Source organism: Musca vetustissima, unplaced genomic scaffold (genome assembly GCF_032173495.1).
Source record: "Musca vetustissima isolate MV318-11 ecotype Yass unplaced genomic scaffold, APGP_CSIRO_Mvet_v1 utg6509, whole genome shotgun sequence".
NCBI lineage: Eukaryota > Metazoa > Arthropoda > Insecta > Diptera > Muscidae > Musca > Musca vetustissima.
Genome location: NW_026877974.1, coordinates 76,235 through 96,439, shown reverse-complemented (window position 1 = coordinate 96,439; position 20,205 = coordinate 76,235). Strand labels below are relative to the sequence as shown.

The window sequence follows — 20,205 nt, the reverse complement described above, 5'->3', positions numbered from 1 at the left end:
GTTCCCAGTTTTCCTGTTGGGTGATGTTTAAAAACATAATTTGTCAAATTCATATTGACACTAATATTACGTTGGAATCAAATCAGCTGGAATTTTCTGTTACCTTTTATAATTGTACCATGACAGAAAACATAAAATGAAAGTAAATGTAAAACTTTTCTGCAGCGAATTTCAGTTTTTTAAAATGAATAACGAAATAAAAGAAAATTGAGGAGTACAAGAATATCTGCACGACCTTTTATTCCTCTAAACTCATTCGCCCATAAACTCAATTTAATTTAAAACAAAATTTGACCGTGTGACTAGTAACTAACTAATGTGTATGGTGTAAACACATTATTGTACATAACGACGCCGCTTTGAGTAAAATAGACGCCGTTAAAGTACCTACACTGGGAAACACATTTACAACTGACGTCGTTAACTAATATTATACCGACTCTGTGCATATAACGAAAAGGCGTTCGGGTTAATAAATGAAATTAGGGAAAGCAGTTTTCATTACGTTGTAGGACGCCGCCCGGTAAACTTGTGCATTTTAATCGTGGTAGCTTCGTCGTAATTTTCGGTTCATTAATCAACACAAGGTTCTAATTTCCAACGGGAAAAATTAAAATACAAACGTGATCTTTAGTTTTTCGAGTGTTCTTTTTTTATTAAATTCCCAAATACAAAATGTCTGACAAACAAGAAAATGGAAACTACAACGATGACGAGGTAAGAATTAAGAACATAAAAAATGGTTTTCATTGCAAAGCAGTTGATTAAATATCTCCTAATGAAAATGCATTTCATTTTTAGAAAACTATATTTTCTCCTTTGCCTACTCGATCGATTTTTATTTTTGTTAGAAAACTAACATATTGCAAAAAAGAACTGTGTATGTATACAATGCGTCTTTCGGTGAAAAATCAAAATGGCTACCGCCTTTAAATGTGGCTGTACTTTCTATAAAAAAATTAGGTTTTTTTACCCACATTAAATGTAAAAAATGCAATTCACAGCTACCTAAGGTACACATACAGACAGGCACACACACAGTTCTTTATTTTATTAATAATTGTTCTTTGTGGTAGAAAGATAAACAGTTATTAACCCCATTGTTCGTGTTGAATATATTTGTGACAATGCGTCACTTTTTAAGAAAGTTTTGGTGTCGTAGTTCCATTTTTATTAACGTATGTTTTTCAATCTTTTCTTTAGCCCATCTCCGAGCCTGAGCAACTTCGCAAATTGTTCATTGGCGGTCTCGATTACCGCACCACAGACGAAGGACTGAAGGCCCATTTTGAGAAATGGGGCAACATTGTCGATGTTGTTGTCATGAAAGATCCCAAGACCAAGCGTTCCCGTGGTTTTGGTTTCATCACCTATTCGCATTCCTACATGATTGATAATGCCCAAAATGCCCGTCCTCATAAAATCGATGGTCGCACCGTTGAACCGAAACGTGCTGTACCACGTCAGGATATTGACAATCCCAATGCCGGTGCCACAGTCAAGAAATTGTTTGTTGGTGGTCTACGTGAAGATCACGATGAAGAATGCTTGCGAGAATACTTCAAAAGCTATGGCAATATTTTGGGCATCAATATTGTGTCGGATAAGGAGACTGGCAAGAAACGCGGTTTTGCCTTTGTCGAATTCGACGACTACGATCCCGTCGACAAGATCATCTTGCAAAAGTCTCACACCATTAAGAATAAAAATCTGGATGTAAAAAAAGCCATAGCTAAGCAAGATATGGATCGTCAGGGAGGGGGTGGTGGCGGCAACCAAGGTGGTGGTGGCCGTGGCGGTCCCCAGGGTGGACGTGGCGGACGCAACAATGATCGTGGTGGCAATCAAGGTGGCTGGGGAGGTAACCGTCAAAATGGTGGCAACTGGGGTGGCAATAACTTCGGCAACAGTGGTAACTTTGGTGGTGGTCAAGGTGGCGGTCCCGGCGGTTGGAATAGCCAACCGGCTCCTTGGAATAACCAAGGTAATAATTGGAATGGCAATGATGCTGGATTTGGTGGACCACAACCCAATGGTGGTGGTGGCGGCTGGGGTAACAATGGTGGCGGCGGCGGTGGCAACTTTGGCAATGACTACCAACAAAGTTATGGTGGTGGTCCACAACGTAATAACTTTGGTAATAACAGACCGGCACCGTATGGATTCAACAAGGGTAAGTTTTGATTTTAAAATGCCGGTTGTCAGAACAGCAGCAGGACTAACACATTTTGTTTTTATTTGTCTTTTAGGCGGTAATCAAGGTGGCAATCAAGCCGGTGGTGGATTTGGTGGAAACAACTACAACAGTGGTGGTGGTCCCGGTGGCGGTAATATGGGTGGTGGCGGCGGCGGAAATAGAAGATACTAAGTTAAGGTAAGTTTTATGAGGGGAGATAATGAGAGGGAGAGGGGTTGGACGATGAAGAAAATTATTTTTTTTTAATTAAATGTGATGATGAGGAAATAACAAAGATTTCAACACTTCAAAGTAAAATGTTTGCTATAAACAAACGTAAAAAAATTGATATTTCTTCTAAAAAATCTTTCCATATATTTCATATGAAGAAGTTATAAATCCTTTATATGAAAATTTCTAAATCTTTTTTAAAAAAAAAAGAGATTAATATGAAAAGTAACCAATTACAACAAAAATGTTCAGCCTAAATCGTTTAAAGCGACACAGATTTTTTTAACGGTATACCGTTATAACTACTGCATCCGACAGTGTTGAAAATGACGTTAGCAAATTTTTACTGCATAGATACAATTTGGATTAACATAATTCGAACCAACTCCTAGTTTTAGTATATATCAGGGACCGAAAATAACAGTTATTTTTTAAAATGCGAACAAAAAAATCTTGATGTTAGAGACATGGGACACCAATATACCAATAGATTCGTACTGAGGAGCCCATTAAGGATATTGAGTGATCTTGAGAAAACACTCTCAGTTCCCATGTTAAGGATTATTTTTTAACGGAAAAAATAAACGTTGATTTTTAACTGTTAAACATGATTTTTATTTTTTCCGTCAAAAATAAAAGTCTTTTTGCGATTTTTATTTTTTCCGTCAAAAATAACAGTCTTTTTGGGACTTTTATTTTTTCCGTCAAAAATAAGTCTTTTTGGGATTTTTATTTTTTCCGTCAGAAAATAAAAGTCTTTTTGGGATTTTTATTTTTTCCGTCAGGAAATAAAACTCTTTTTATGTAAAGAAGTTTATACAACTTGTAATCTGTTATAAAATTACAATTTATAAATCTCTGTCCTTATTACAATAAGTGTACACATAAGTAATCAAGATCAAAGGTAAAAAATATTTGTTATACATTTTTAAAAAATAGTCTAGTGTACCAAATCATGAATATAAATTAAAGAATCATTCCCCTGACTATTAGGTCAAAGGTTATATAACTGGTACCAAACTCTATATGTTTATTTACGTAAAAAGGCTTATTTTCTGACGGAAAAAATAAAAATCACAAAAAGACTTTTATTATTGACGGAAAAAATAAAAGTCCCAAAAAGACTTTTATTTTTGACGGAAAAAATAAAAGTCCCAAAAAGACTGTTATTTTTGACGGAAAAAATAAAAGTCCCAAAAAGACTTTTATTTTTGACGGAAAAAATAAAAATCCCAAAAAGACTTATTTTTGACAGAAAAAATAAAAATCATTTTTAACAGTTAAAAATCAACGTTTATTTTTTCCGTTAAAAAATAAATAATTAAAGTGGATTTTTTTATTTAGGTCACATAATAACAGTTATTTTTTACCTGATTTGATATAAGTTATAACCGTTACGGTCCCTGGTATATATCATCAAAATAGTTTAAAAAGACATATCGATGGAACAAGTTGAGTTTAGGGGCTCATCTCCGATTTTTCTGAAATTTTTGTTTATCAAAAATAGCCGGCCTTCGGCCGGGGATTTAAGACTTTCTCCTATGGACAGGCGGAAAATTCGGCTAACGCATCAACAATATTTTTTAAACTATTTTTTTCTAAATAGCTATGGACAGGTGGAAAAATTGGCTACGCGATTAAAATTTCCTTTATTTCAAAGTTGTTCTTATATAGCCGGCCTTCGGCCGGGGATTTAAGACTTTCTCCTATGGACAGATAGAAAATTCGGTTATGCGATCGAAATTTTCTTTTAAATAAACATGTTTCTCCAAATATCCGTCAATATTACGATTGTCGGCCCATAAATGTCCAAGTTATCAGCATATGAATTACGGAACTTCAGAGGTCCATATTTCGGGAAATATGGGTTTCCCCCATGAATGTCATATATTTTCGTGATCAGGGAGACGAGATCTACCTGTGGTAAAAATTTCAGAAAAATTGGAGATGAGCCGCCCCTAAACTCAACTTAAGCCCTACGTTGTTGATAATGACATTTTCAAATTTGGAATGTGTTTTAATTTAATTTTTCATGAATGGGAATCTAGCCACAAGGCTAAGATCGGTTCCAGAAACCACTATACATTTACTACTCCAAAATATTTGTTATTTCGAACATCACATTTAATATATATATATATATATTATATATATATATTACATTTATCAGCGCTCTGTTGTACCCAACGAAAAAAAGAAAATTCAAATTTTCGGTCATCAAAACGCTGACAACTTTTTACAATTTTTTGTCTTCTTATAAATTTATTTAAAACCTAATCTGATTATAAATATTTTTCCTCCGTAAATAGGTATAATATAGCAAAGACATAATAACTATCAAGCAAAATGATAAAGAGGCAGGCAGGCAGGAAAAAACATGCAAGGATAAAACAAGAAGAAGATGATGTGTGAGAAGGAAGATTATAAGAACACTCTAGGCTCCCAAACAAACAAACAAGCAAAGGTATATGCAAGGCAGACAAACTGTAACAGGCAAGGCAAGGCAGGCAGGCATATCGAAATTATAGCAGATATATTAAGTAAGCCTAAGTTGTTGTGTAGTAGTCATCATCTGTACTGAGATGCTGCTATTAAATACAAAACATTTCATGTTCAGCCTGTATAGTATTGAGACTGTTGGAGTTTTGTGAGAGAAAGACAAAAAATTAACAAAACAAAAAGTCCCCCGATATGTATATTAACATCTTCCCAAAATACGGAGATCGGAGATCTCGGAATGTCACATCTTGTTCCTCCTTACAAAATATCCAGCTTTTTTGTAGGCTAGCTAAGCATTGTCTCTTTACTCACCTAATAATAATTAAAATTATTTATAACAGAAAAGAATTGAAGACACTCCTCCTCGTATATATATGCATTAACTTGTGTGACAACTAAGATTTAAAGAATTTATTGTTGTGCCCCCCATACACCACCCACCACAAGTACATTTATATATAATTCGTAGTTTAGTTGTAGTAGTATGTATAATTTTTTTATATTTAAACTTCAGAACAACATTTTTCATTTTACAAAAGAAAAAGCTAATGGATTTCTCTATTTTTGAGAAATCCTAGGAAGTATAATGTTTTATAAAACAGAAGAAGTAAAGGCAGCATTTCATGTCAAATACTAATACAAAAAAAAGATCAATATCTTAAACTAAACATTTGTTTTTATATTCACAAAAAAAGAAGATGAGAACAACTTCCACAATTAGTTTCACAACCTTGTTTTATTACATGAATTGTTGGTAATGGTTGTCTGCTGGGAAATTGATTTTTTTAAATACAACAAGAAAAATCATCGATATACAAAAAATATTTTTCTTAGATTTAAGACACTTTTCAATTTCATATAATCTAAAGGAAAGATAATGATAAATAGAGAAAAATAGAAGAAGAAAAAAATACTAAAACAGCAGCCCCAACTAAACAACCTTTTGTGTAAAATGTAATTAATTCTTTAGCCCAATTTCTTTGATGTGTGTGCTGGGTGTTACCCAATTTACATTGTTGGCAGTTCTTAATGAAAACAACACAGGTCAGTAGTGAAACAATAATGTGAGACTGTTTTATTTATATATAAACTATATAAGCAACAACAACAACAAAATGTTGATGGACTGATGTGATGATTTGATTGATGATCGCTTGGTGAATTTTGAAGTAATCGAAAGAAAAATTGTCAAGAAAGAATATTCTGTAACTACAAGGAGAAGGAGTTTATTTTCATAGAATTTAAGTAAGATCTTTAGCTAATAAGGAGCAACAAAATAAACAAAACAAAGAAAAAACATAAAACAACAATCACGACAAATATAAAAAGAAAATCAATAACAAATTAAAACGTAGGTGTTATTTTTATGCGCAGAGTTTCTAGGCTTTCTAGCTGTGAGAAATCAGGAAATATGTAAGTTTATTTATTTGTATATAATTGATAATTTATATTCTTATTCTCGATATTAACAGTCCGTCGGTTTGAAGAGTTTTGTGAAAAAATATGTTTTTTGAGCCGAAACTCTATTTATTGATGCTTGAATGAAATGCAAGTAAAAAGTTTGAAATTAAGAATTATTCTATTAAACGACCACATCGGGATTTTTGAAACAGAGAGATATTTTGAAGTTGAAATAGATATTTTAATGATCAAGCGATAAGAGTGCAAACGATTCAAATTCAGACCTATCGTTGGAGCCTGGAAGGCAATCCGAACACAGTGAATCGACCGTTAGACTGGTCCATTGAACGGTGAGGTGATTTTTTTCTGACAAATGATTTACCAAAATGCACTTGCCTTTATTTGCCTTTTGGGCATCCCCATCCATTCTCACAACATGTTCCAACGTCGTCGCTGCAGGTCGATACGACTGACAATGCCAATGTCTGAGAGTAGATGGTACAACTCATTCGACGGCGATATTCAAAGTCAACGCAGATCGGCCCATAGAACTTTCGGATAATTATTGTCTCAAACATTTTAAGAGCTGCCCTATCTGCTTACGCAAGTACCCATGCTTCAGATCCATGCACCAAAACGGGTAGTATCATCGTCTTGTAAAGTGTGAGTTTGGTCTGACGGGAGGTGGCCTTGTTTTTGTTTTTTGAATTGCTTACATAGACCATAGTAGCATCTGTTGGCCAAAACTATTCTGATTAGTTTTATTTATGGCGGTATCGAGGTATATCAAATCTTTAACTATCTCCAAGCTGTAGTTCTCATGTCCCACACTTGGTCCGAGTCTACTGGATCTCTTGGGCGTTGATGCCATCAATTTGGGATTCTCGCCATTTACTGTGACCCACTTTGACAATGTTCCTCTAGCAATGTTCAACCCATTATATCAATGTCATCGGCGTAGGCGAATAACATGTGTTGTTTGGTGTACACTGAGTGTCATTTCCAGCAGGATGTTAAAAGGGTCTGAACTCTCGTTTGGTATTGAAGGGCTCCGAGAGGTCCTTTCCGACTTTTAACTGCTGACCTTTTGTCCGTTAAAGTTTACCAGTATAGCCGAACGCAGACATGATTTTAAACACCTCTGAACGGATAAGTCTGTCGATATGTATGTTTTTTCGTGGGTCTTTTCCAAGATTTGGCGCAGAGTGAAGATTTGGTCAATGGTAGAATTGCCAGATCTGTAGATCCAATAATATCATTGACCATTGGTCTCAGTCGTTCATGGGAAGGAGACTAATTCCCCTATAGTTGCCACATATCCTCTTGCCTCCTTTTTTTTGTGCACGGGACACAGAATGATGAGGCTCCAATCATTTGGCATGCACTCCTCTAGCCAAGTTGTACTAATCAGCAGGGGCTGGTTGGTAATCCATCGGTACCTGATGCTCTATTATTCTTCAGCCGATTGATTGCTATTCTGACCTCATCCTGGCTAGGTGGGTGGTACGCAATATATCATCTCTTATTAGTTCTGTTCTTTCTTTTCAAAATGCTCCTTCCAGATCCTCAACACGCTGTATGTATGTGTCACCAGGTTTCCTTCTGGTGACACATACATACAGCACTAAAGCCTTCGGTTTGGTATTTTATTCTCCTGCTATAATTCATGACAGCTAAAATACAGTGCATAATCCTCTGATTTACGTCTGCCCTTTCCATCGCATTTCCTGTAAGACAATAATATCGGCTTCCGCCATAGCGAAAACTGCGCCTGTTCTGTACAACGTGCGCACATTCCAAGTGCAGGTTCGCAGATCGTGGTGCTTTATACGTTTGCTGTTGTCGTCCACATTAGAGGGGTTTGGTTTTCTTTTTCGTTGCTTTTTCATAGTAGAAGTTTTTCCTAGTGTGGGCAACTAACCTGAGGCGTCGGGGGTTTTTTTATGGTTCTTATGGGTGAACTCGCGGCATCCTATCATAAACTACAAAATATAAAGTATTATAAGCCTAAGAAAAATTAAATACCACCGATTATCATTAGATTGTAAGAAAAACATACTACTAACCAAAATTTCTGTAATATTTTTTGTTGTTGCAAGACTGATGACATTTCAACAGCATTCTCGAGTTGAGTTGTCTATTACTACAACATCAAAACAACTGGAGCAGTTACTGATCTGATATAATAATGCCTAATATGGTGCGCACGACGGTAAGTTGATATTCCTATGTAATGAAAATAATTGTATATGTAAAATACTAAAAAAAATTGAATAAAATAGCTAATTTGAAATAATTTAAATGTTGTATTTTATTTAAATATAGATTGTAAAATTTTATGACAGATTAATAGCATTAATTTACGGATTATGGTGAGTATTATGCTATGACCACGGTCAGCAGCAAGGGAAGATTATCGGATTTTCTGAGAACATTTCTTTAAAGTAAAAAGTGACAAGGGGGAAAAAATTCCAAAGAAAATCGTAGAGAGCAGCAGCATGTATAAACCCAGACGTAGAGGGAACATTACTTTGGTAAACATGCTTTTGTCTTTGTCCATATGTTTGTAACAGGCAAAAAGAAACGAGATTTTTCACATGGTTTTTTTCCGAGAATATGCATAGAATCGCATCCTCAGTCGATTTATGCATGACCGTCGGTCCGCCCGTCTGTCCATATATTCTTGTAAACAAAGTACATATCTCATTTCTGATCCGATTTAGATGAAATTTGGCACAGGTCATTTATTTGGCCCCATTGAAATTGGAGAAAATCGGTTCAGATTTAGATATGGCTCCCATATATATTTTCGTCCGATTTTTGTAAATGGTGCACCAAACTCCCAATATTTGGCCGATTCAAACAAAATTTTGCAACGAGTACTGAATTAGGTCTAGATTGATATATGCCAAGTATATTTGACATCGGTTCAGATTTAGATATTGCTCCCATATATAGTTTCGTCCGATTTTATGTAAATGGAGCGCCACACTGCCAATATTGGTCCGATTAAGACAACATTTTGCACAGAGTATTGAATTGGGTTCAAATTGATGTACGTGAAGTTTTCTAGAAATCGGTTAAGATTTCGATATAGCTCCCATATATAGTTTCGTCCGATTTTTGGTCAAGGGTGCACCCACTCACAATATTTGTCCGATTGGTACAAAATTTTGCTCAGTGTAAGGAAATAAGTACATATTGATATATGCGAAGTTTTGTGGAACTCGGTTCAGATTTAAATATAGCTCCTATATATAGTTTCGTCCGATTTTATGGAAATTGTGCTACAACCCCCATATGTTTTTCCGATTGAAACGGAATTTTGCACAGTGTACCTAATTAAGTCCGGTTTGATGTCTGCGAAGTTGTTGAAATCGGTTCAGATTTAGATATAGCACCCATATATAGTTTCGTTAGATTTTTTGTAAATGGTGCATCAAACTCCCAATATTTGTCCGATCGGTTCAAAATTTTGCTCAGTGTACGGAAATAGGTCCATATTGATGTATGCTAGTTTTGTTGAAATTGGTTCAGATTTAGATATAGCTCCCAAGTATATTGTTTCGTCCGATTTTATCTAAACGGTGCACCAAACTCTCAATGATTGTCCGATTGTGACCAAATCTTGCAGTGTATGGAGTTAGTTCAAGATTAGTTTTGTTGAAATCGTATCAGATTTAGATATATCTCCCATGTATATTTTCCGAGGAGCCTACGTCTGTTCCATATACACGAAATGAAATTGTGGACAGCGCACTGTGCTGCAGCATACCAAATGGTATATGCCACAGTTGCTCAATTAGGTCCAGATTTACATATATTTCCACATACATTTTTTTGCTCGATTTCAGAATGGTGTGTGTGGCTTTTTTAATTGGTTCAAACATCTACGAGGGCAGTTCGGAAAGTTCTTAGCCTAGCACAAAAAGCGCGGTATAAACAGAAAAAAGTTAAGTATTTTGGAAACTTCCAAAAAAGACGCATTCGCAATTTTTCACAATGGAGAAATTAGAAATGCGTACGTTCATTGTAAAAAAAATTGCGAATGATTATTTTATTGAGACTCTTCTTCTTTTCGATAACATAGTTAAATGTACTGAGAATGATTAGTCTAGTTAGAACTATATACGTCTTATTCTAACACTTGGAATGTGGTATGCATCTTTGCAAACTCGAATGATTCTTTTTGAACACCTGTTTCTATATGAAGGAGTTGCCAGATCGAAATAAAATTTAACATGTGTTCGTAACAGAGATGGAAGTTTCCGAAACACTTAACTTTTTTCTGTTTATACCGCACTTTTTGTGCTAGGCCAAAAACTTTCCGAACTGCTGCCCTCGTATGTAGATCACACATTTAGTTTGGCCCGATCCCGTTTCACTGGTCCTCTAAAGATTATATGTCTGTTATATCTACAGGATATTGTATATATTATCATGTATTATATGTATCCAAAGTGGTGACAGGTATCATATAGTCGGCCCCATTTACACCCTTAACATAAACATAGCGATTGCTTTTGGAGGGTATACAAATATTTTATTAATTTATTATGAAAAAATATCACTTTATTTAACTTAAAAATAGAGCGGCTTAAACTACAAAATAACTGAAAACATTATCCTTAATATCCTTGTTGGCGATAACCATTTTGCGGTGCACTTTGATATTGATGATAATTACCATTAACATTTGCATTGTAACCCTGAGGATTTTGACGATAATAAGGAGGACCCTGAGAATATCCTTGATTATTATAACCTTGTGTTGCTGCATAATTGTTTACGCTTTGATATTGATTATTGGGATAAATATAACCATTTGGTGTTTGACCTTGATTATATGATGGCCTATTTATGACTTGCTGGCGATAAGGATATTTATGCGGTGGATTGTAGACATTCTCCTCTATATATGGTCCATGGCTGTTATATGATGGAGTTCCTCCTCTATGCTGATGATGATGATGATGGTCGTAGGGTTCACTGGGATCGTGTACAATATCATGTAGTATATTGGCCAATACATCGAATGTGGGTTTGGCCCAGGAATGTTGAGTCCAAAATATTAGCACTAGGAAAAATGCAAGAATTTTCATTTTGTGTTTTTTTTATTATGTTTTGATCCGCACTTGGTAAAATGATTTTTGCAACTGTTTCAAAAAATTGAATTAGTATTTATAAAAAAGACTCAAGTCCACATTTTGAGTTGATAAGAAATCGCTTATCATCCGCACGACTTCTTTGGAAGCTTCTGAAATTGTTTTCGCAAACGTTTTGGAGGGATTTTTTTTTCAATTAATAGGAAAACGAAAGTGTGTCAATGTCAGCAGCATCACATAATACAAACTTGTGTGATCTCTGTTCACAATAGGTGTGTCTGGTTACTTTTCCAGTAACATTTGTTCAGTAAGTTCTAGTTCAGAGAGTAAACCGTTTTTACTCTCTTTTGCGATAGTACTGAGAAAAGTAAACAGACAACATTTAGTACGATTTGGCAACAGCTGATTCAAGAAAACATTTGATTTGCGCCAGAATAAACAAACAAATGAAAAACACAATTATTTGTATTGCATTTAATATTAAAAATAAAATGAACAATAAAAGAAAAAATGATTTGGTATGTTCCCCGGGAACATTTAAGCTTCCTGCATCAATACATTGCCTTCTATCTGGAACTTGCCTATATATATATATATAATTAGTTTATAATTTCATTAATCTTTGCATTATTTCCATTTTGAGTTATTTTTATACAAAAATGTTTTGAATAATGTTTGTATTTGGTATAAAACAGCTGATCGAAAAATGCTGAGTTTGCAAAATCTTACTGAATAAAATTCTTTCAGTAAACTCCAGTAAGTTTGTTGTTGTTGAACTGTCAAACTTGCTCTCACACTTGACTCTCTTTTACTGGATTTTTGAGTAAACAGACAACAATTAGGTAACAATTCTACCAAATATCGAGTAAACAGACAGAGCTATTATAGGCCTTGTGCTTAGGAGATATCAATTCGTTGAATTCTTGAGCATTTACAGTGAATCTATGTTAAAATATTTATATTAAAAATCAATGCTTATAGCTCTGCTTATCCTTACAGTTAGTATTGCCTGTTGGATAGCTTAAACGTTTTAAAAACGTTTTCTGCTAAGCTCTTCGACATCGAAGAGACCAGCATAAAGGTTGGTTTTTGGTTTCAATCGTACGTCTTTCAGCAATGATTTCGAAGCCATATTGCATTTTCGGTCTTGTTGTTCTTGGCATCCAATGGAAGCTCTATTGCATTCCAATAAGGAAAGTGGAGACCTTTATCTTTTCAGTCCCAGCTTAATCAATTGATAATTTTTAAGAATACCAACTATAAACCTGTGTATGTGTCTGTAAATTATTTTTTATTGGTTTAGTATTGTTTTGTTATCCATTAAGAATATAAAAAAAAATAAAATTATATTTTTCTACAAATACAACACATAAATTATTAATGTCTTTGGTTCGGAAATGGTTATAGGTGTCATCCAATACTTTACTACGTCAGTATTAACAGTTTTCAAATTTGATTTTAAAATAAAAAAATAAATATAACCTATTAATAATACCTATTTTGGTCAGAACAAAATTATATGCGGATATAGTAATGGCAACACCGTAGAAGTCGCAATGTTTAAGATATAGCTTTGAAATGTTGCATATACATTCCTGCCCGCCCATTTTTTCTACCTTGGAGGTCTTAGTCACATTTACCAATTGAAGTATCGGCAATTTAGCATATTGCGTACATCATAGGTTAACGACTTTTTCGCAGAAAATGTTGATATAGTTGAGTTTCTTCACCGATTTAGCATTCCGGATAACTTCTATCCGGAAAATATTAACAATAGATTTAAGTTTTTATATAACACCGCTTAATATTTGGTACGTTGTATTTCTACGCCCAATTTCCTAATCTTTTAGAGGATTTGAGGTATTTTGAATGTCCATCATTGGTGCAGAATATTAAAAATTCGGACGTTTACGACGTTCTACATCAACCATCAATTCCTGTCCAATATGAATTTGGGCCAAGACCACTCTGGTTCGATGTTGTAATATATTGGCTTTGGATGAAACATCCTTCCTGAAAAAGTTGATAGAAAAAAACGGAAGAAGGAAAATATATGATTTTATTATTAGGAAATCGTATTTGAAGAGGGTAACCGGAGAAATTGTGCCACACCTATTGGGTTTAGCCATAAGGCTATAGGTAGTAGACTTTAGGATCGGACGGACAATAGAATAGATGGTGTGTGTTGTTAGGGTTTTGCTGGCAGGAGGGGCAACTGTTTAGGGTTCCGGGGACAATGCACTCTCGAGTTGTTGTGCCAGAATTGAACGGGTTTGCCTAGGAAGAAGCCTCTCACTCTCCGAAATTGCAAGAGGATGGCTACAAAGGACTTTATTATGTTATGTTGCTTGGCTGACAGCATCCTGGTCTCCTCATGGAAGTGATCGACGCTCGTCATCTGGACACAGCCGGTTGCAATTCGGAGTCATTATTTTGACTTGTTTGCAAGGATCTCCATTGTGTGTCACTAAGGAAAGAAGTCCAGACTGGGGCAGCATAATTCAGGATGAAATGACCTATGGCCTTATAAGTCGTTACCAGCGTTTCTTTATCCTTGGAAATTCTCGCACTTACGTCGCCAATGTTAACGCCGGACCAAATACTCTGGTTCGTCGTGGTAGCTACTGCTCTTCGTTGCTATCGTAGACGGGTAATCTCCGAGAATTGTATTCATTATATATTCTTGAATTGCTTCCTCAACTGCATCCGTGTGAATACAGTCCTGCTTGATATGCCTGTTAATCTAGAGGCTCCCTTTTGTGCCTCTCTCTCACTCTCCAGCTCATGAAGATCCTTCCTGACATGGGTGCCCATCCTTAAGGTGATGATTTGGATGGCATTGGATGCATATTCATCTCCTCATCTAAGTGGTCTATTGGAGTCAAGACGAAACACCCCGATGCAGTCCTTAGAGTGGCATTCTGAAAGGATTGAAGCTTTTTCCATTGCTTTGTTGGACTACAAATTTAGAGAGGAAATCTGGCCCTATCCGTTCAGAGGTGTTTAAAGCCATGACTTCGTTTGGCATTCCTGCACAATTAATACGGCTATGCAGGATAACTTTAACTGCTACAATGTCAGCAATTAAAGTGTGTCCTGCAAATGTGAACATAAATGGCACTCTGTACACCAAACAGCATATGCTTCTCGCCTACGCCGACGACATCGATATAATGGGTCGAACATTGCGAATGGTAACAGAAACCTTAAAACGAATTGAAAACTACAGCTTCGAGGTAGTAAACGATTTTATATACCTCGGTACCGCCATAAACAAAACTACTAACATCAGCTTTCAAATCCGGAGGAGAATAGTGTTGGCCAACAGATGCTACTATGGTCTGAGTAAGCAGCTCAGAAGCAAGGCCACCTCTCGCCAGACCAAACTCACACTACAAGAAGCTGATATTACCCGTGCTGTTGTATGGATCTGAAGCATGGACACTTGTGCAAGCAGATGAGGCAGCTCTTGGAGTGTTCGAGAGAAATATTCTACGGAAGATCTGTGGGCCGATCTGTGTTGACGGTGCATATCGCCGTCGAATGAACCACGAGTTGTACCATCTATATAGACAGACGTATCGAGCTGCAGGAACTACGCTAGGTCATGTTGTAAGAATGGATGAAGCACATTAAAGCGAACCAACTGGTGGTTCACGAAGAAGGGGAAGGTCGCGACTTCGGTGTTTTTTCCAATTTCAGCTTAAATACGTTTTTTCTTTACTTCGCATTTTCATTATTGGACCAGAAATATATTTGGTATGTCTCTTATTATGATATGGAGGCGGAACTTTAGAGACCTGTATCGTTCATAAAATCAATTAAATTTTATTTCATTTTCTTCTGAAAAGAATATTTGCCTATTACGACCTATGATAATATTGTGTAATCCCACTTTCGGCAGAACCTGTACATGTCAATCAGGTGAATAATAGTATTTTTTTTTTTTTTTTGAAAATGATATCCGATAAGGTTTTTTTTCCGTTAACAGCACTTAAATTCATTTCAAGTGCTGGTAGTGTGGACGTGATTTGAATTGAAATCGAGCATATAACACATAACATAGACCAGCATATCTCATATCTCTGCGAACCAGGAGAAGAGTAAACTATTAGCCAGCTTTTGTAGTTGTCATCCCGATCAAAACAATAATAAATTAAGAATTTTTTTTTTACTCTTATTTGGAATTTTGTATAACATTTCTAAACAAAGTCGTAAAAATGAATGAATCACAAAAATCTTTATGCAGGAGAAGAAGAAGAAATAATGTTAATGGATGGATAAATGGTATTAGCATGGGATAAAAAGAGAAGGAGGGAATTTGTTGTTGTTCATTATTTTAGAAAAAAATGCTTCTTCGTGTTCTATATAAATACCATTTTGAAAAGTGAGTTCTGGTAAAGTAGTAAATCCAATGTCATCACAGCTAGAAGTTGTGGCAACGCTTAACGAACACAATGAAAGTTTTAAACATCATTTTCGGTTTTGTTATTTTAACATTGTGTCAGGAATTGTGTGCGGGATATATTTTTGGAGGACGTTATAGACCCCGTAATAGTGCCGGAGCTGCTGGTGGAGAACGTAAATTCCGTACCTACAATCAAATTGCCAAATACCATAGTGGTAATCCATATGTGAATTATCGCAAACGGCCTTTTCCTGCGCAACCGTTTGCTCCACCAAGTGGTGGTGGATAAAGCAAAGATTCGACAATTTTTTTTTTGGTCACTGTGATGCTATTGGCTGTAGATTTAAGTTAAGAAAAATAATTTGATTGTAAAATAAATAAAAGAAGGAAATTAATTTAAACAATGTATGTGAATTTATTTTTTTATTTTATTCTCCGTTAAGATGTGACTTTATATACTTAGCTAGCATGTGACAGAACATTTGTTCCATAAGCCGAGCTTGTTCCATAAACATTTGTTCCATAAGCCGAGCGCGTCGGTATTGCATGCAGCTTTTCCAATTTGAAAGGACATGCTTCGAAATATTCTCTTCGACTTGATCTTTCCATCGAATTCATGACCTTCCCCTTCTGCGTAAGCCATTAATTGGCTGGCTTTTACACGCCTTTTGTGCTGTTGCATCCATTCTCAAAACATGACCTAGCCAACGTAGTTGTTGTAGCTCGATACGTCTGACAATGCCGATGTCCGAAAATAGGTGGTACAACTCATGGGTTAATTCGACGCCGATATTTACCGTTTTACCGAGAAAATTTCTTTCAAATACCAAGAGCTGCCTCATCTGCTTGCCATGCTTCTGATCCATATAACAGCACGGGTAGTATCAGCGTATTGTAGTGGGTGAATTTGGTCTGACTAGAGGTGGCCAGGTTATTCGATTTGCGCCTTTACTTAGCTGGCTTGTGACAAAACATTTGTTAGAGGAATACATGTCGGCTAGGTCATGTTGTGCCAATGGATGAGGATGCCCCAGCAAAACAGTCATATAAAAACGAGCCAACTGATGGTTCAATGGAAAGACCAAGTGGAAGACAACATTTCGAACATGGTCTTTCAAATTGGAAACCTGCGCACAAGACCGACGTGGTATCATGTGTCAGTTGGTTGCCATTTGGAAATGTGGATAATTCAGACAGCTAAGCTAAAATAATGTAAATCGTTGTGCTGTGCCCATTTTCGATATAGGCCCATTTTTTGGGCATAGCTCCCCATTCAAAGGTTCCGTCCGATTTTCGCATCGAAGGGGAATTCCCAGTTCATGGAGGCTGAAAAACATCGTGGAGGACATACTTCGATTTATGTTTTTACATGCGCCCTGTATTGGGATCCCGCCCAATTCTCAGCATTTTGAGGGATTTATTCACATTTTCCCAACGAAATTTAATTTTGGAAATAAACCCCTAGAAAATCCCGTTTAATTTCCTGCAGATCTGTAATTATATTACAGAAGTATTTGAAATTATTACCCCCACTCTTTCTTGATAATATAAATAATATGTAAAATGAAATCATCATTGAGGTTTTGAATTGTTATTTAAAAGAAAACAAATTGAAACCACAAGTAAAAATACCGATTTCAATCTGCGCCATTAGTTCTAAGCTATGGTAAACATATTCGATATTATATATCTTTGGTAATACCAATGGTGGTGATTTCAATTCAGTTGTAATTTGAAGTGGCAAACAGATTGAACGACGAACGATTACCAATCCAAAGCAGAACAACAACATTTCGGAAAGGATAAATCCATCCATTTCAAAAGCCAAGATGGATTTTCAAAGGGCACAGCGAATGTCCATGCAAGGTGGTGGTGGTATTGGTGGGCCCATGGGAATGTGGCAGAATGCTAATATTATGGAAGAGATGATGGACCCGAGTCGTGGAAAACGTATGTCCACAAGAAATTCCATGCTAATGGAAGAGATGATGGAACCGAGTCGTGGCAAACGTATGTCCACAAGGAATTCCATGCTAACGGAAGAGATGATGGTGGATCCCAGTCCTGGAAAACGTATGTCCACCAGAAATTCCATGCGAATGGAGGAAATGGTACCATTGCAGAGGCAGATGTCAAAGGCGAAACGCGATATGCCCCAAATACCGGAAGTAAATCACAAAAAACACACCTGCACCGATCTCCATTGCCTGGTTATATTCGCCTGTTTCATTGCGACTTGGTTCTTCATTGCTCATTACGCCATAACGCGGGGTAATTTGAATAATGTCGTCATACCCGCCGATTCGAATAATCGTAAATGTGGCATCGATTCAGGGGTGACTAACAAACCCTATTTGTATTTTTTCGATTTGGACAAGTGTTTGGATCCTGAAGTCGCCCTGCATGGCTGCAAAACAAAACAGGTGTGTGTCGACCAATGTCCCCAGGAATCCTTTGTGTGGGGTGATCATGTGCAGGACAGTGAATTGGAACATGTGAAACAGCTATTGATTTGTGATGATGATGTGGATAAGGGAAAACTGCGCAGTCGTCAGGACATCAATGCGACCATTGCCCAGGGACGTTGTAGCGGACTGTATGTGAAAAGTAGCAACATCTTTAACCATTGCCTTCCGATTTCCAATCAGGACCTTTGTCGTTTTCTACCCGAATCCCTGAAAAATCGTAGACGCCGCAGTGCTTCAGACATTTTCGATAGATTCGTCGAATTCCAAAAGCGAACAGCCGACCTGTGTCGTCAAAATGACACAACTGCCGATTTGCTGCTGAAGCAAAAGGTCCAACAAAGCCAGTCGAGTGTGACGAAAATTATTGCAGCAATTATTGCCAAGTTCGGCAGCAGTAACGACATGGCAAATAACGAACGTTTGGCCGAGGACATCACCACGGATCTGAAGTCATCGTGGAAGGTGGTACTTATGGCATTTATCATTCACATTGCATTCGCATTGGTTTTCATCGCCCTCCTGCGTTGGCTTGCCAAGCCGTTGGTTTGGATTTCGATTGTGGGCGTTATCCTGGGCCTCGTCCTGGGGCTTTACTATAGCATCAAGCAGTATAAATTCTATAGCGCATATCCTCAAGCTCCGCAACACAATCCCAATCTAATCGCGTCCCTAAAAAATCTACTGCACAGTCAAGAGTTCTGGAAGTGGTTATCGGTATTTGTGGGGGCCGTTCTGCTCATTGTCTTCCTCATTGTAATGGTACTGCGTAAACGGATTTGTGTAGCTGTTGCCCTGATAAAAGAGGCCAGCAAGGCCATAACTTCGATAAAAAGTTCCATATTTTTCCCCATCTTTCCGGGTGTGCTGTACATCTTGGTTTCTGTAATGACCATAATAGTTCTGCTATACTTGAATTCGATTGGCCGAAAATCGTTTCGATTATTTACACAATTGAAACCGAATGCTATCTACTTGCCCGAACAATGCGAATGCGGTGGACCTGCAATCAGCTACGAATTAGATGAGCGCTGTGAACCTGAAACGTTCGAGAAATTCTGTCACATTTTGGGCACCAATAAAAGCTGTGTGGAGACCGTTTGTCGGTTTGTCGAAATTGAGAAGCAGCCAAAGATTATATGGGCCATCTATTTTTGTGTGTTCACCTATTTCTGGGTGACCTTTTTCATCTCGGCCTATGGTGATATGGTTCTGGCCTGCACCTTTTCCATGTGGTATTGGACCTTCGATAAGAAGAAGAATTTGGCATCGACACCCCTGCTAAAGGCTATCGGCAATACCACCCTATACCATTTGGGAACAGTGGCGTTTGGTTCATTGATTTTGGCCACCTGCCGCATGATACGCTATCTCCTGGAAATGCTTGAGAAACGCCTGAAGATGTACGAGAACAAGGTGACCGAAGCCTTGCTCTGCTGCATGAAATGCTTCTTTTGGCTATTGGAGAATTTCTTGCGTTTCCTAAATCGTAATGCTTACATCACGTGTGCCATTCACAGTACGAGTTTCTGCGCCAGTTCGCAACAGGCCTTCCGCCTAATCACCCAGAATATTTTACGGATGTATGCCATTGACAAGGTATCCGATTTTGTTTTCTTCCTATCGAAAATTTTGCTGACCTCGTTGACATGTTGTGCCACGTATGCGGTGTTGGTAACATATCCGAATATTTTTATTATTAACTATCCATTGGTTCCCATCAGTTTGGTTATTATCTTGGGCTATATAATGGCGGAAGTTATATTCAGCACCTATGGTATGGCTGTGGATACGCTGTTCTTTTGCTTCTTGGAAGATATCAATGAGAATGATGGATCTGAGGAGAAGCCATATTATATGTCGAAGAATTTAAATCGTTTGATGAATTCGAAGAGAGCCATGAGAAGGGTTAAAAAATAA

At 36.9% G+C, this 20,205-nt stretch overlaps 2 protein-coding genes across 2 annotated transcripts; both read left to right on the top strand.

Moving 5' to 3' along the window:
* Positions 1–653: 653 nt before the first annotated feature.
* LOC133322732 (heterogeneous nuclear ribonucleoprotein 87F-like) lies at positions 654–4,819 on the top strand. Its single transcript, XM_061531694.1, has 4 exons — positions 654–717; positions 1,204–2,173; positions 2,250–2,374; positions 4,717–4,819. Exons 1-3 carry the CDS (start codon positions 676–678, stop codon positions 2,366–2,368), a joined length of 1,131 nt encoding a protein of 376 aa, XP_061387678.1. The 5' UTR covers positions 654–675; the 3' UTR covers positions 2,369–2,374; positions 4,717–4,819.
* Positions 4,820–17,649: 12,830 nt separating this feature from the next.
* Positions 17,650–20,205, top strand: LOC133322746 (choline transporter-like 2). The gene has a single exon (XM_061531708.1). It carries the CDS (start codon positions 17,650–17,652, stop codon positions 20,203–20,205), a length of 2,556 nt encoding a protein of 851 aa, XP_061387692.1.

What these genes read in the sequence shown, in the direction of transcription:
- LOC133322746 (XM_061531708.1), top strand. Translation starts at nt 17,650, where the DNA reads ATGGATTTTCAAAGGGCACAGCGAATGTCCATGCAAGGTGGTGGTGGT.
- LOC133322732 (XM_061531694.1), top strand. Translation starts at nt 676, where the DNA reads ATGTCTGACAAACAAGAAAATGGAAACTACAACGATGACGAG. An exon ending in GAAACTACAACGATGACGAG is followed by an intron (nt 718 to 1,203) that starts GTAAGAATTAAG and finishes TCTTTTCTTTAG; the next exon opens with CCCATCTCCGAGCCTGAGCA. An exon ending in ACCGTATGGATTCAACAAGG is followed by an intron (nt 2,174 to 2,249) that starts GTAAGTTTTGAT and finishes TTTGTCTTTTAG; the next exon opens with GCGGTAATCAAGGTGGCAAT.